General features: G+C 54.7%; 2 protein-coding genes across 7 annotated transcripts in view; both read right to left on the reverse strand.

Moving 5' to 3' along the window:
• The window catches only part of HMOX2 (heme oxygenase 2), a 10,195-nt gene extending 1,412 nt beyond the window's left edge, over positions 1 to 8,783 (reverse strand). Inside the window, exons 1-4 of one of the 6 annotated variants that reach the window (XM_084537191.1) lie at positions 8,672 to 8,783; positions 3,594 to 3,704; positions 1,704 to 1,821; positions 526 to 1,017 (exon numbers count right to left, since the gene is read on the reverse strand). In XM_084537191.1, coding sequence (XP_084393317.1) covers positions 526 to 1,017; positions 1,704 to 1,821; positions 3,594 to 3,676 — 693 coding nt within the window. In that variant the 5' untranslated portion in view covers positions 3,677 to 3,704; positions 8,672 to 8,783. Of the gene's footprint in view, positions 1 to 525; positions 1,018 to 1,703; positions 1,822 to 3,593; positions 3,705 to 5,750; positions 5,887 to 5,989; positions 6,146 to 6,822; positions 7,329 to 7,397; positions 7,556 to 8,671 lie in introns of those variants that run through there. The other 5 variants (XM_084537186.1, XM_084537187.1, XM_084537188.1 and 2 more) reach the window with 5 other exon arrangements.
• LOC311445256 (uncharacterized protein) lies at positions 7,747 to 14,856 on the reverse strand. Its single transcript, XM_084537183.1, has 3 exons — positions 14,819 to 14,856; positions 13,173 to 13,264; positions 7,747 to 9,471 (listed from the first exon to the last, which is right to left on the reverse strand). Exons 2-3 carry the CDS (start codon positions 13,237 to 13,239, stop codon positions 8,273 to 8,275), a joined length of 1,266 nt encoding a protein of 421 aa, XP_084393309.1. The 5' UTR covers positions 13,240 to 13,264; positions 14,819 to 14,856; the 3' UTR covers positions 7,747 to 8,272.

Below are 14,856 nucleotides of genomic sequence, written 5' to 3' on the forward strand. Positions count from 1 at the left end.
GCTCATCCCCCAGTGCAGCTCAGTCACATTTTATGACAGGAAAACACTGAGGGAAGTATCAAGAGGACACAAGCTTACAGACATGTCTGGCCACTCAGCACCGTGCGGCATCTCTGGGTGAGATGGGGGATGAGTAAGGTGCAATGCACTCAAATTGATTGAGGCTGCTTCAAAGTGAGAGTTTTGCTCCCACTGCTGCTTCAAAGCCATACAGCCCGTGGCAATCTTACAGCAGTCATCTCAGTTTAGCCTCCAGGACTCAGCTGTGGTGCTGGTGTGTGGGAGGAATTCCTGCCTGATACCAGCCATGTCTCCAGAAACTAGCAAAAGAACTATTCAACCTAGAATCCCACGCAGCAAAGGCAGAACCCCCCCCCACACACACACCAGTGCACCTCCATCTGGCCTCTGATCCAAACCACTATGCCCAGGCGAGCAGTGGGCTGAATTAACCCAGGCCTAAAAGCTGGTCCAGGGCTGGAAGCTGCAGCACCTACATCTATAGGGGCTCAAGGGATGCAGTACCTGCATGTTAAACCTGAAGGCTCTGTTGGCCTCTTCCACGATCCGCTCCTTACAGCTCTTGTCCAAGTCCAGCGCATTCAGCCTTGCTCTGTACAACTGCTTGAACTGCTGTGCATTAGAAACGTTTTCAAACACGTAGAATTGGATCCCTTCGTCAGTACTGGGCAACTTCAGGGCCCTCTGGGCTACCTTCTTCAGCACCTGGCCACCTGAGAGGTCCCCCATGTAGCGTGTGTAAGCGTGAGCCACTAGCAGCTCAGGCTCGTGCTGCCCCACATGGTGGATTCTGTCCACATAGTGCTGCGTTGCCTCTGAGCACTGTATCTTCTCTTTCCAGTCTTCTCCATAGAAATATTTCATGTCTTTGATCAATGCTTCTTTCCGGTGAAGCTCTAGAGGGAAATACAGAGGAGCAAAGACCGGGTTGTCCTTATTGCGATCCATTTCCTCTTCCAGAGCAGAGTACGTGAAGTAAAGTGCCACAGTAGCCAGCTACGGACAAAGCACAGCGGATGTGAGAGGCCGTTCACTTGAGAGGCACACGACACCTTGTGACTTCCCCACCCCTGCAGAGAGTTGGGGTAATCGAGGAGAAAACCCCACGGCTCTACACAAAACCTGCGTGGAGAGCCCATACCAGGCACGTGTCACTTGAAGAATCTTTTCTACCAGTGTTCCTAACAACACTGCCTACAGAGCAGGAGCTAAGAATTAACTGAATGCTGCCAGCTGCATGCTCTGGGCCTCCTGTCACCTTGTTGGCAAGGCACAGGGACTGAGTTCATCCTGAAGGTACAACCAGCACCAACAGCCTCGTGCTAGAGAATACCGAGTGTGCCAAGACCTTCAGGATCAGACAGTGCTACTTGTACCCCCAAACCCACCCCTTCTGTTCAGAATTTTATGCAAAGTCAAAGATTTAGCTTTGACTAAGACAGAAACTAGCTTTGTCTCCAGAGGCCGAAATCAGTGCCATAAACACACCCAAGACTTCACTCTTGAGCAGCTCACACCACTGGTGTCTGTGTGGCAGCTGCACCTGCCCCAAGCAGCCCACACACACATGGCCAGATGCCCAGCACTTCCACCCAAGTTATTCTGGGCCAGCACACTTCAGCTTGCACCAGTTATTGGGTACGTCAAGGAGCTCCACTGCCAAGGAGCACAGCCACACTCACCTTGAAGAGCTCCTTCTTGATCCGTCCTTTCAGGAAGTCTTTGACGAACTGCGTGTTCTCCGCACGGTCATGGGATTCCTTAGTCCCATCCTTCAGCAGCTCTGAAAGGTCGGTGGGGCTGCAGGCAAGCAGGGAGAGCTCCTTTCACTCCACCTCCAGGCACAGCAAGCAGCTTGGCCCTGCTGCATTTGGTGGGAGCCTCCACCCCCGCCAGCCCAGGGCAGCCATCCTGGGGGTCCCTCAGCCCACCCCAGGCTGCAACTGGCACCACCTGGAAGTGATGGGGGCAGCAGCCAGGCACCCACAGGCCAGCCAGACTTGCCAGTGCGAGAGGCCTGATCCTTACCAGAAGCTCAGACCCAGGATGCCGAAGCAATTGCCAAGAATCCCCAGGTGCTTGCACTGTTACTTTTGCTTCTCACCCCTGTGAGCCCCAGCAACACTGAAAAAGGAGACCTTGAGTGTATCAAGGGCAACTGCCAGGGCAGCCTAAAGAGCCCAGGAGCCTCAGCAGTATCCCTCCTTGGTCTCTGCAGATGAACACACAGGCAAGACCTTAGCTTTTCTAACTGGGGCATCAGTGGTATTGTATTAGTTGCTGAAGAAGAAATGAGAACCCAGCAACGGAACAGGGCAGGAAAATCCTTAAAAAGCTTACTTATCCTGCATTACACTGGTTTTGCAGGTTTTCATAAGCTCTCCTTCTAGAAATGTATCATCTTGGATTACAGCCACTGCACTACCTGAAGTTAGGTACAGTTCTCAACACCTACGCTCACAAAATTATGCCACAGTGCATCTTGAACATGCTATCTGTAGCAAAGCAGTCCTAAAAACTGTGTACGTCAGCTGTAAGAGAGACTTTGAACACTCCATACTCATGCATCCAACAGGCTAGAGAAGGCCCAGACACAAGAGGAGTGCCTGGAAGCAGAACAGGCTGAGTTTCATGAGAAGTGACTCCAAGAGAAGCAAACCCATCCATTCAGGTACCCTGGGAGCCACCCTACTCGCCCTTCTCATCTACATACCTTAAGTTTTTGCTTTTAAAACATGATTGATGGACTGCACTGAGTGCAACTGCATCACGTCTACAAGCTGGCAGCTACTAATTGTACGGAGGGACAAGCAAACAGTTGTGTACCGCTGAATTAAGTAACGTCCATGTGTGTTCTGCAGAACATCACCTTACAAAACAGCCCCAGTCTCTGTAGGAATAAACGCAACTACTTATTTCCTTTAGCTGTAGGGCAGCCTCAGTCTCAGCTGGACTTGTTTCCAGCTCAGCTTACTCAGGCTGCTCCGCATGCACTTTTCAGAGCAGTCATGTAGCTACTACAAAGGCTGGAGGAGAGCATAACTGAGGAAGGAGGCTGACACTGTGCCTGCCTCTGTCTTTTAAGCTGACCTCCAGGAACAGCCCCTTGCCTAGACCAGCGAGTGTTCCGCAAAGACAAGGGATGCAGCTCACTGGAGCAGAGTTCACCCTTATTTTGGAAGAGTCATCTTTCAAAACAAGACGCTGCTGTCACATGAGGCTGTCCAGCAAGCCATGAAAGGCCAGTTCACCTTGGCGGGGAAGGCACAAACAAGACTGCTACATGGCCAAAGCACTTCTGAAGTTTCAGTTCGATAGCAAAGCCTAAAACACCCCCTGCTTGTTGACAGCCCTGGCCAGGTCACTCCTTGCCACTCCTTCCACCCTTTCTGGTGGAACTGTACACTGTTGATTAAACAGAATTTACTGCACGTGCATTTAATTAATCACCTATTCTAGTCCCTCACTCCCTTTCAGACGTGGAGAAACACCGCTCCTTTACCTGGGAGCTCTCCTGCCTTGCCCAAGACTGTGTCTGTGCCATGTTGTAAGGCAGGGCCAGCGCTACTCACCTGACGTTGTCATCTTCCATTTCCTCATAGCGTAAGCTTTCCCCTTCGTCTCCCCCTTCTGAGCTCTCCACAAGGGACGGCATTGCTGGTCTCTGGTGGGGATTAGGCACTCTGAAAGGCAAAGTTGGAGCGGGATGTTAGAGGGAAGCTGCCTTAACGAAAGGGATGGGTAGGAAGCACCAAGCAGCCCAGCAGGGAGTCCTGCAGCTGCACCACACACGGGGCAGCAAGGAGCAGCCACCAGCCCTTTTCACTGCACACCAGGACACTTCCAAGAGAACAGCCTTGCTTGTTCAGTTCAGCTCCTCCAAACTTCATCACTAACCCCCAGCCAACACCCCAAGATCTCCACGTTAGCAACCAGTACTGAATTTGGGAGCAAGCCGCTTTCCACTGCTGCTACCAAACAGATCATCCAAGGCTGGAGTTGGAGTCTGTCCCAAAGCAGGGGCAGACCCCACTGCTCTGCCTTCCCCAGGCTGTTCTCCACAAAGCATGAGAGCAGCTACTATTGAGCACAGTGAGCTACAGACAGTGTTCCTGCTACCACTCAGACACTCCTCTCCCACTGAACAGGGTTTACTCCAAACCCCAGAAGCAACTGCAATCCCTCCCTCCCCCCCTTTTGCAAAAGGAAAAGACATGGAAGTAGCAGGCTACATGAGAAGCACCCAGAAGCAGCAGCAGGTGTCTACCTGGCTTAGCCCAGCCGAACACCCTGGCTATGCCACAAATCCAGCCACCTCATTTAGAAAATGGAGCTGTAATCGGTGCTGTGCTGATTACACCACCGAGTTCCAGGCAGCCTTGCCAGATGAGCCAGGCACTGAGCTCCCTGCTGGCTCTCCAGGAAGCCCTGGCTGCTCGGAGGGACCCCTCCTGCTCTCCCAGCCTGGCTCCCACCTCCCTGCGCAGGCTGCACCCGTGGGCTCACCACTCAGCCCGTGTCTGGAGGCCAGGGAAAGAGATGAGATCGACAGCTGCAGGCACGCCAAGCAAGTCTGTGCAGAGCCAGAACAGGGAGATCACCTGGTGGCTCCAAGCTCGCAAAACGCTAACACAAAGAGCGCTAGTTATAAATTAACTGCCCCAGCTTCCAGCCCTCGGGTTACAGCTACCCTCACAGCCCTGCAGAGCAGCAGGAGCTGGGTCTGAGCTCATCCCCAGGTGTGGAGGAGCAGGGCCCTGCCCCAGCTCGGGGACACAGCACCAGGGCAAAGCTTTTACCCATGCTGGGGTGCTCCTTGCACTCACTGCCACAGGGCCTGCCCTGGGTGGGAGCACAGAGCAGCGTCCAACGGGTCCAAACCAGGCTGCTTCGGGACTGCAGCCAGCCCCACATGGCAGCGAGAGCCTCGGAGGTGTTCTGAGCACAGCCACGGAGACACGAGGGGGTGCCTGCAGTGCTGCAGGTTGCCCCAGGCTCAGATTGAAGCCTGCCGCGGGCACGAGTGGGACCAGGCTGCCTGCACAGCAAGCCAGCCAGCTCGCTGCTGACAGAGGGGGGAGCTCTTTATGGCAGCCTGGCTTTCTGCTCAGCTGCCTTCAGGCCTGGCACTGCCCGAGAAATGCAGATTCCAAATCTAAGCCAGAGGAACTGGTTCTGATTTGTCTCATCCCTCCCAGGAGCTGCAGCCCCGAGGCAGGGCGTGCTGTGCTGCTTTCCCAGCCCCGGATGCAAAGCAGCAGGCACCAGGAGCCACGAAGGGCGCTCCAGCACCGCTCATCCCTTGGAGGAGGTATAAGGCAGAAGGTGACCCCAACCCGAAGAAATACACAGAACAAACTCCAGAAATTCAGAGGCAGCAGTGGTCAGAGGCTCCCAGCCCACTGCAGACATACACAGCACAGCTCCTGAGCTCAGCTCTCACCAAGGCAAGCCTCATGTCCCTGAGCACACTTTGGTAGCACTTGCCAACACCGGCGCTTTGCTCGCCAGGCTATGCAGAGAGCACCTGAGGGGGCTCACGGGCACTTGCCCCGAGCTGTGACCAGCGTTGCAGAAGCACAACCGCTCAGCAGGGTGAGCTGTTGTTCAGGTTGCACTGCTCCCCTCAGAAGGGGTTAGCACACAAGAAGTCATTTAAGGACCTTGGCACGCTCTCAGACCCACACCTCGCGTGCCATTGTTGTTAAAGCTCGGGTTGACGTGCTCACCTCCACAGCAAAACATCCAGCAGGGACACCAGGCCCTTCAGCACGAGGTGAGGACAGCACACGTCCAGGAAAATAAGGAAGCTTACATGTAGATCTTCCTGATACAGGCTCTAGCACAGACAGCTCCCTGATGAGCCACAAACTCAAGAGACAAGTCAGCACCAATCAAAACCCCGTCCTCTTCCATATTAGGATCCTGAAACTTGGAGGTGGGGAAAAATCAAAGCATTATAACCCACCTCACCACAGACCGCTGATTTTAGTCAAAACCAGCAGCTGAAATCCGATGACATGGTCACTGGTCAGAGCACTGGCTTCTTGGGCCATCCCTCTCCTTCAAAGGAGGCAGTGTCCTACATGCTGAGAGGGAGGTTTGAGGAGCTGCCTGCCTCCACTTCGGAGGCCAGAACACGGCTTCGTTTGCTGGGAGCAGCTCTGTGCTCATCCAGCCCCTGGCTGATGTTCAGGGTAAACACATACCTCCCCAGCACCCTGCTTGGGAGGAGTCCAATGGCCACGAGACCTGAGGTAGCAGGGCAGGAGAAGTGGAAAGAAGTTTTGGTACGGGACAACTCAGCACTCCAAGCATTTGTTTTCCAATAACAGCGCTAAAGCTCTCCTAGAAAATGTCCCCATCTCATCTAGCCAGCACTTGCTTTTCCCCTACAGACACCTGCACAGCGAGCTTCACACCTGAGGTGCGCAGCCGTTGTTCTCAGTGTAGGACAATGCCTAACCCCGGGCTGACCCTGCCCTTTGAAGGAAGTCAAGGGACAACACTGCAGTAGGGAACCGAGACTGGAAGTCCTGGCTTTGCTCAGGCACTCTCAGAAGTTCAATAATTCACAGAACACCCACTCAGTACAGAGTTCACAGTTGCTGTTCAACTAGCACGCGACTTGAAGGTGCTTCCCCAAACGCACACAGCTTGCATCCTTGTGCTGAGAATCAGCACAGCACGGTTGGACATACCCAAGCGTCTCAAAGGTGAGACAAACCCCACAACTCCAGGCCTAGCAGCTGGAAGCCATCACCAAGGTAACCTGGCAATTACACGGGAAGAGCTTCTCACCTTCCTCTCCCTCTGGGGAGGCACTCGGCTGGTGCAAATGGAGACCCACAGCAGAAGTCACGGCGTTTCCCTGACCCCACACAGCCAGCACCTCAAGCCTCAGGCGCTCCCAGCGGTGCCCAAGCACACACGGCTCCTGCCCCCCTCCAGCTGCAGTCACCTCAGCGAGTTCATCGTGGAGGGAAGCTCCCGGTGACCGGCAGCGCTTCACCTTCTCGTGTGGGCCAGGCAGGGGGCGGCAGGGCACAGCGGGACAAGCACCGGGGTACCGAGGAGCCCAGCGGGCACACAGCTGGACGTGCCGGGACCCCCAGCAGGCCGGCACCGGGCCGTTACGGCCCCACACGGACGGGCACCGGGAGACCGGAGCACGGCGGCCTCTCCGCCCCACGGAGGGCAGCGGGAGGCCGCGAGGCCTCGGTGCTCCCAGCCCCGCTGAGGGCCGGCCCCGGGATGTGACGGGATCCCGGCGGGGCCGAGCCCGAGCGCCTCGGCCTGGTGGCGGCGGGCCCCGGGCCCAGCACCGGCGGCGAGTCCCGGCCGCGCCCCCCCCCCCCTCCAGGCGCCGCCGTTACCTCAGGGGCGGCCCCGGCCCCGCCGCGTTGCCATGGGGACGGCGCCGCGCACGCGCACCACTCACCGCCCCTCCGCCGCCGCCGCCGCCGCTCTCGCGCTGCCCCGCGGCGCTGACGCGAGGCGCGGCCCGGCCGCCCGGCATTTATCCGCGGGGCGGCGGCGGCGCGGCCAATCAGCAGCCTCCGACGGCCCGCGCGGGGCCGCCGATTGGAGGAAACGCCGGGCTCTCGGGCCCGCCCCCGCTGTGGCCGCCTCAGCGGGCCGCGCAGGCGCAGTGTGAGGGGGGGGCTCCTGAGGGGCGGGCGGGCCCCGGCCGTGAGGGCGGCGGGAGGGAGACGGGGCGGTGGCTGAGGGGGGGTTTTTGCTTTATTGGAGATCTGCACCCGCGGGGACGTACAGCGTCACAACGCGCTTCTCAGGGGGAACAGCCAGCCCCCAGCACCGTCAGGGGGCGCGGGAGGCCCGCAGGGGCTGGGGGACGGCAGCCAGAGCCCCCCAACGGCGCAGGGGTTGGGTGGTGTTTGGGGGCTCGCTGCTGCCCCGCTTACTGCCCCCTCTGAATTCTCCAAACGTGCCCGGAGAACAGGCCGGGTATTGCCCTTCCTCAAGCACACCGCGGAGGCATCCCACGCTGCTCCTCCTGTCTCCCCTCAGAGCCATCCCTCCGACCACCACCTCCTCCCCCCACAGCATCACGCCTCCAGTTCAGCTCTCTGCATTCCGCTTTCTTCCACCTCTGCTTCTTAGGATCTGAAGAGTCAACTTTCCATCCTCCTAAAAACAAATTGCTTTCACTCAATCAACAGACTGAAGGGAGAGCGACACCAGGCTTTTCTCCCCGGGGATGTCACGGGGCACCAGAGCTAACCTGCCCTCAGCCCTCCTGCGGCTCCCCGGCCCTGTGGATGTGCTGGTGCCGCAGCAGCGCAGAGCTGACGGTGAAGCCCTTCCCGCAGTCAGCACAGGCGTAGGGCCGCTCCCCGGTGTGGGTGCGCCGGTGCTGGGTGAGGTGGGCGCTCTGCCGAAAGCTGTCCCCGCAGTCCGCGCAGGCGTAGGGCCTCTCTCCTGTGTGCACCCTGCAGTGGCGGAGCAGGGCCGACCTCCACAAGAAGCTCTTCCCGCACTCGGTGCACTCGAAGGGGCGCTCCCCGGTGTGGAAGCGGCGGTGCTGGATGAGGTGGGAGCTCACCGTGAAGCTCTTCCCACACTCAGTGCACCCGTAGGGGCGCTCGCCCAGGTGGAAGCGGCGGTGCTGGATGAGGGCAGAACTCACCGTGAAGCTCTTCCCGCACTCCGCGCACTCGTAGGGCTTCTCCCCGGTGTGGACACGCTGGTGCTTCATCAGCTCGGAGCTCTGGCTGAAGCTCTTCCCGCACTCTGCGCACTCGTAGGGTTTCTCCCCGGTGTGGACCCGCTGGTGTCGCGTCAGGGCTGAGCTCACGCTGAAGCTCTTCCCGCAGTCACTGCACTCGTAGGGTTTCTCCCCGGTGTGCACTCGCTGGTGCTGGATGAGCTGCGAGTTCCCAGAGAAGCTCTTCCCGCACTCGGCACACTTGTAGGGCTTCTCCCCGGTGTGGGTGATCTGGTGCCGGATCAGCTTGGAGCTCATGCTGAAGCTCTTCCCGCACTCGGTGCACTCGTAGGGCCTCTCCCCGGTGTGGACCCGCTGGTGCTGGATGAGGTGCGATCGCTGCCGAAAGCTCTCCCCGCAGTCGGAGCAGGTGAAGGGTTTCTCTCCAGTGTGGATTCTCCGATGCTGGACGAGGTTGGAGCTCACTCTGAAGCTCTTCCCACAGTCCCCACATATCGTCAGTCTCCCCACAGCGGGGTTTCTCTGCTGGATGATGTCTGGCAGCCTCCTGAAACTTTTTCCACGCAGCGTCACTCGACTTTGACTCCTCCCCAGGGGAGGTCTCTGAACCCTTTCTGGCCTGTGGGGGGGAACCGGGTCATGTGCAATACTCTGGGAACTCTTCTCCTTGGATAGTCCTGGCAGTAAGCCCTCGGGCCTCCCTGGTCCAGGAATGCCTTGGTGGGGATTCTCCTCTTTCTTGCTCGCAATCCTGTCCTCAGCTGCAAGAAAATGAGAATCAAGAAGAGTAACAGGCAAGAAAGGAAGCTTTGGACAGGGGAAAGCAAAAGGGGACAAATTCTAAAAATTCAGCAGATTGACCTGAAGGTTCAAAATTTCTGGTATTTCCCTCCAATCTACTGGGTGGATTTTGAAGCGCTCACAGAACAAACCCTGAAAATAGCCCTGCATGCTCCGCAGGAACATGACTCTACTGAAATTATATGCACATCGCAGGTAAAAGTTTAATGCTCAAATGGAAGAAGATTGCTGCTATTCTGGGATACTATAACTGAAAATGCTATTAAAAGTTGAACCGGATTCAGAGAAGGGTCATAAAGAACTACCTTGTTCAGCAGAACGTGACTTTCATTACAAAGGATGCTATCTCTGCTCTTACTTGTGCTGCTGGTAATGCAGAGAGCAAATGCACAAAGACGACATTGGCCCTAAGGCATGAAACATGCCCACTGCCTGGAGCACGGCTGATGCCAATCTTACAGCAGCAGCAAAGTAACTTTCTGTTTCCAGCAGCGCAGAACAAATCCACTGTCAAAGCCACCGCTGGCAGAACACAGTCTGAGCACACCGAAGGCCCAGCACAGCTGATTCCAGATTATGAACGGAGGAAATCTGACAGACAAGAAAGACGAAGGTAGTGCGAGTCAGTGGAAGTAACGCCAGCTGAAGGTATGAACGCCTCCTGGCACACAGGCAAAAACCGGCCCTCTTGCTCACGCTGCCTTGCAGAAGTGTTAACGGTACCAATCCATGCTACGCAGACCCAGGTCACTTGAAAGTTGTTCAAGGACAAGGTGCTTGTACAGATTTCCAGGGCATTCACAGAGCGCAGTGACTCCTTCCACTGCTGAAATCTGGTTTGAGGAGCACCTTAACAGGTTCCAAAGCCTGTAACCCTGACTGTGCTGTGGGAATTGCTGACAGTGGAGGAACAGCTCCTAGCAGGCCTCTACACTCAGTTGGCAAGCCAGGAGCAGTGAGCACGCACCCTTCTGCTGGCAGGGAAGGGGAAATGGACATCGGAGGGAAGTACGTGGGATGTCGAAATGGCAACACCTATCTCTGAAGAGAGGTGTCACATCCGAATTTAAGACAGGTTCATCAGGCAAACAGATTTCCACGGCATCTCTTTACATGGACTTCCAGAGATAAAGGCTGTCTTGCTGTTGAGTATATGTACACCCAAAACGTGGAGTAGGCTGAAGTCTAAAGCCACAGCCACAAAGACCTCTGGATTTTTTTCTCCCCCAAAGTGACACAGATTTGGCTGCTACCTTCTGATTCTGTGAAAACTCTTGTGAAACAAGCTGGTAACAAACTGTTCCTGTGGGATAGATGTACAAACCACAGGCGCTTCCTGTGGTCTGGTAGAGCTGCGATAAGGAACTGCATGTCTTGGAAGACGAGAGTCACTACTGAACCGTAAGTATGCAATAAAGGAAGGACTTTGAGCCTACAATTTCTAACCAGACCAATACATACACACGTTTAATCTTCCTCTTTGTAGTCAGTGTAAGAAAGCATCGCAGTATGATTTCACAGCAAACTCCTGAGATACCTTTCATGGCAATTTGGTATGGCAGTCAGTCCAGTTTTTCCCTCAAAGTTTTCATTAAATCATCTTTTGAGAGAAACAGGAAATGGAATTTTGCTCTTCACCATGAAGGTATTTCCATTTGCCTGCAGTTCCGTCCATCCAGGCCTGGAGGAAAAGTGTAAGATGATGCCCAAATACAGGTTAAAATGACATTTCTGGCAGACCAGCATGAAGCTCTTGACCTGTACATCAGACTTACCGAGTAGATGATGAAGCTAGTGACGTTGCTGTGCTGCTGTTGTGGCAGAGAGATGTTCTTCATCTACCCTAAATTTGGTACTTACACAGAATTTTGCTTCTTTATGTAGAACTTGAAGAAGTCTTCAAAGCACACAAGAATCAAGTCTTTTATGGTGTTCTGTACTTTTTGGGGAAATTCAGAAAATTTAAGCTTCATATTACATTGTTTACTGCCATGGTTCCAGCTCTCCGCTATGAAACTTTTACAACCATTTTTGTTACTTCTGACCTACCAGAAATCTTAACTGGTATCCAGGAAAAGTTGTCTGTAAAGGGTTTAATTGAAATCATGGTGACTGTAACTTTCTGGAAGTATTTTAAGTGGAAGAATGGTAGAGTGTGCTGGGAGGTGTCACCGTATGCTTATTCTGTTCCCTGGCATCTACTTCTGGCCAGTCCCGAAATCCCCGAGACATGGCTCTGAGCTGTACAGACCTTTGCTCCAACTCAGCAGTGCTGCTCATGTGGCCTCACAACACAGCTGGACTCTTTTAACTGTTGTACCTCACTGTCAGGACTGGAAGGTGGCTGATGTGATGCCAGAGAAAAGGCTCAAGGGGAGATGCAGGGACCAGGAAGCTCAACAGACATTCCAAGCAAATGAACAGAAACTGGAATATAAGAATTACTGACAGATGATCAAAGAGGGCATACTGGGGAAGAGCTGGCATGGCCTTTGGAAAAAGTAGTCTCATCTCACAAACCACTTGGAGTTCTTCAGAGATAACACCAGTGTTAACAAAAGGGAGATCAGGCATCCAAAAACATTCCTGAATGACATTTTTCCTTCAACATAACTGATGAAGAAACTAAATTGCCATGGAAAAAGTGACCCAAAAGAAAGTACTAATGGAGCAAAGGGGGAAATGGAGACATCTGCTGATGTGTCTGTGTTATCCAGGGTTAAGGAAACAAAGGATGACCGTAAAGATCAGCTGTGGCAGAGCCTTGTGATAGTGACCAATTAGGTGGCAGGGGACATTCACTGCAGGTAAACAAAGAACTGCAGGGGAGGAAAGCATCTATATCTTGCATTTATACGAGGATGAGCCTAGGGTGTTCTTGGTATCATTCAGGAACAGCATCTTGGCACTAGAACACATTGATGAAAAACACACCTGCAGGGCACGCAAAACAGCTAACCAAACATCAGCAACTGTTGGGAAAAGAATAGAGGGAAAAATAAGAGTGTCATTCTTCCCTGCTTCTCTGAATTCACAGTAAGTCCACATCCTGATTACATGCAAGGGGTCGGATGGATCCCCCATCTTACAGAAGCTCTAATAGCACTGAGAAAAATACATTGGAAAATGAACAATCAAAGGCGTGGAACAGCTTCTGTACTGGAGATGACTCATCTGTCCGTTCTGCTTGCAAAAGCTACAGCTGATAGGGGATATAACAGATGTCTGTAAAAGCACAAGTGGTCTGCGGAGTGGGTAGGGATCCATTCTGCACCATTTGCTCTGAAAAAAGAGTTTCTGGCATCATACAAACTACTAGAAGGAGGCTTCAAAGCAACCCAAAGGAGGCAGCTAACGAAGCTGTGCAATTCCTTCCTGTAAGCTGTCATGGATGCTAAAAACGCAAATAAATTCAGCAGGCAAGAACATACGAAGTGGGCTATGAGATACCAAGACGTCTCACTCAGGAGCTTGTGAAGGCACAGACCGCAGACGCGCTGCCTGCTCTCGCCTGTGCCCGCTGACAGCCGTTGTTGGAGCACCCAACGCTGGACGGACCCGGTGTGCCCCGGTACCTCTGCTGCACGTTCCGGCAGGCCCCGGGGGTGCCAGAGCAATTCCCCCGGCGGCAGGCTCACAGCCGGCCGCAGCGGCCCCTTACCTGCACGGCTCGGAGCTGCCTTCCCGTGGGCCCGCAGCTCGGCCTCCCGGCCCGTCTGGGAGATCATGGCCGGCTCCGCTCCGGGGGGCCTGCTGGGGGAGAAAACGGAGCCGTGAGCCAGCCTCTGCCTGCCAGCGGGGCGCTCCGACGGGTCAGGGGGCACCGCAACCCCCCAAAAAGCCCCCCCCGGGCAGCCCCAGCGCCCCCCGCAGCCCCCTCAGCCCCGCACCGCGGCCCCGGCCCCCCGCGGCCGCTGTGGCTGTCACGTGATGGCGGCGGCCAATGGCGGGCGGCGCCTTCGCCTCTGAGGGAGGCGGAAAATGGCGGGCGGCCGCCGGTTCCCCCGGCTTCTGACAATGCGTTTATAATGCATTTTAATGCTTTCACAATGCATTTTATAAGATTTAACAAAACAAAACAAAACTTAATGTATTGGCCAATAAGGAACCTACTTCTGTTCATCGCTTAAATAGCGTGGATACCCACCTCAGTCAGAAGCACTGCTAATAAATGGAATTGCCCAGAAAGCTCAAATGAGATAAAATTAATATGTTACAGAGAGATTCACCCTGCTGACGCGCCCCAGTGGGGCATGGCCAGGCCTCCCCCAGCACCCCATGGGCAGGGCGCAGTGGGGCTGCACGGACGATTCACCACAGCCCCCAGGAAGCCACCCAGCCCGGAGCTAGCAAGGGCTCCGCAAGCAGGAAAGCTCCTGGCAAACACAAAAGCCTGCTCTGCTCCTCAAAGTCTGACCTGAGCTTACTGGTATGAAGTGTCAGGCATATTTGATGCTCAGTCTAGCACAACTGCTCCAGAGGGGCCAACCAGCTGCAGAAGCAACAAAGAAGCCAAACGAATGACTGCAAGCTGATGGTAGGTCCCTGGCTGTCAGAAAGCAAGCGTGCAGCCCTGGGGAGATGGGAAAGATGCACTCTGTGTCAGCTCTGCTATTTTTGTGAGACGCTGACAGGCTACGGACACACAAGCAAGCTCCATCTTCGTTCTTGCCCATCTCCAGAAGGGGCTAAGACATTGGCAAGTCAGATTTTTACCTCTCTGACCAGCATTTCCCCAGAAGTCCAATATGCTTTACTTGCACAGGGGCCACTTGGCAACTCCTCTTCAGAGCCCTTGAGATTGGCGACCAGCTGCCCATCTTGCTCCGTGCAAGAAACAATACCTGACTTGGCAATGGGTATCCTCTCCTTAGGAGAGGAGAAATGAGTTACTTGCTCCAAAGATAACTACGTAACACTAAGCACTGCCAAGTGTTTGCAGGGAGAGTGCATCAAAGGGGAAATCCCTGCCTAGGAAGACACATCCGTTGGGAACTGTCCTTGCCCACAGTAGAAAATTGAGACAAATCACATGTGATAGGTGGGTGGGAAGGAGACATGTACAAGTGGCTTGGCTTTGGTCTCTTCCAACCTCCAGACTGGCAGAGATGAGTGTCTGCCAGAAAATGGAGGCAGGTGCTACAATACAGTGGCTGGGCTGGGCTCCAGGGACCCAAGGAGCTGACCCACAGGTAGCTAACAGCTATTCTGCCAAAACACTTGCTAAGTGTGAAGGCAATGCTTCACACATCTGATTGCAATCGCTTTGGCATGGCTGAGACGCATCTGGTTTCCAGCTTTCCTCACCTCAGAGTTTGAAGAGTGCCAGAAGCCAGCGGGGCTCT

Source organism: Aythya ferina (genome assembly GCF_964211825.1).
Source record: "Aythya ferina genome assembly, chromosome: 15".
In the NCBI taxonomy this organism is placed as follows: Eukaryota; Metazoa; Chordata; class Aves; order Anseriformes; family Anatidae; genus Aythya; species Aythya ferina.

Excerpts from the sequence above, each read along its gene's own strand:
- LOC311445256 (XM_084537183.1), bottom strand. The coding sequence starts at position 13,239 with ATGATCTCCCAGACGGGCCGGGAGGCCGAGCTGCGGGCCCACGGGAAG. Across the intron at positions 9,472-13,172 it reads GGCAGCTCCGAGCCGTGCAG|CTGAGGACAGGATTGCGAGC; the intron begins GTAAGGGGCCGC and ends ATTTTCTTGCAG.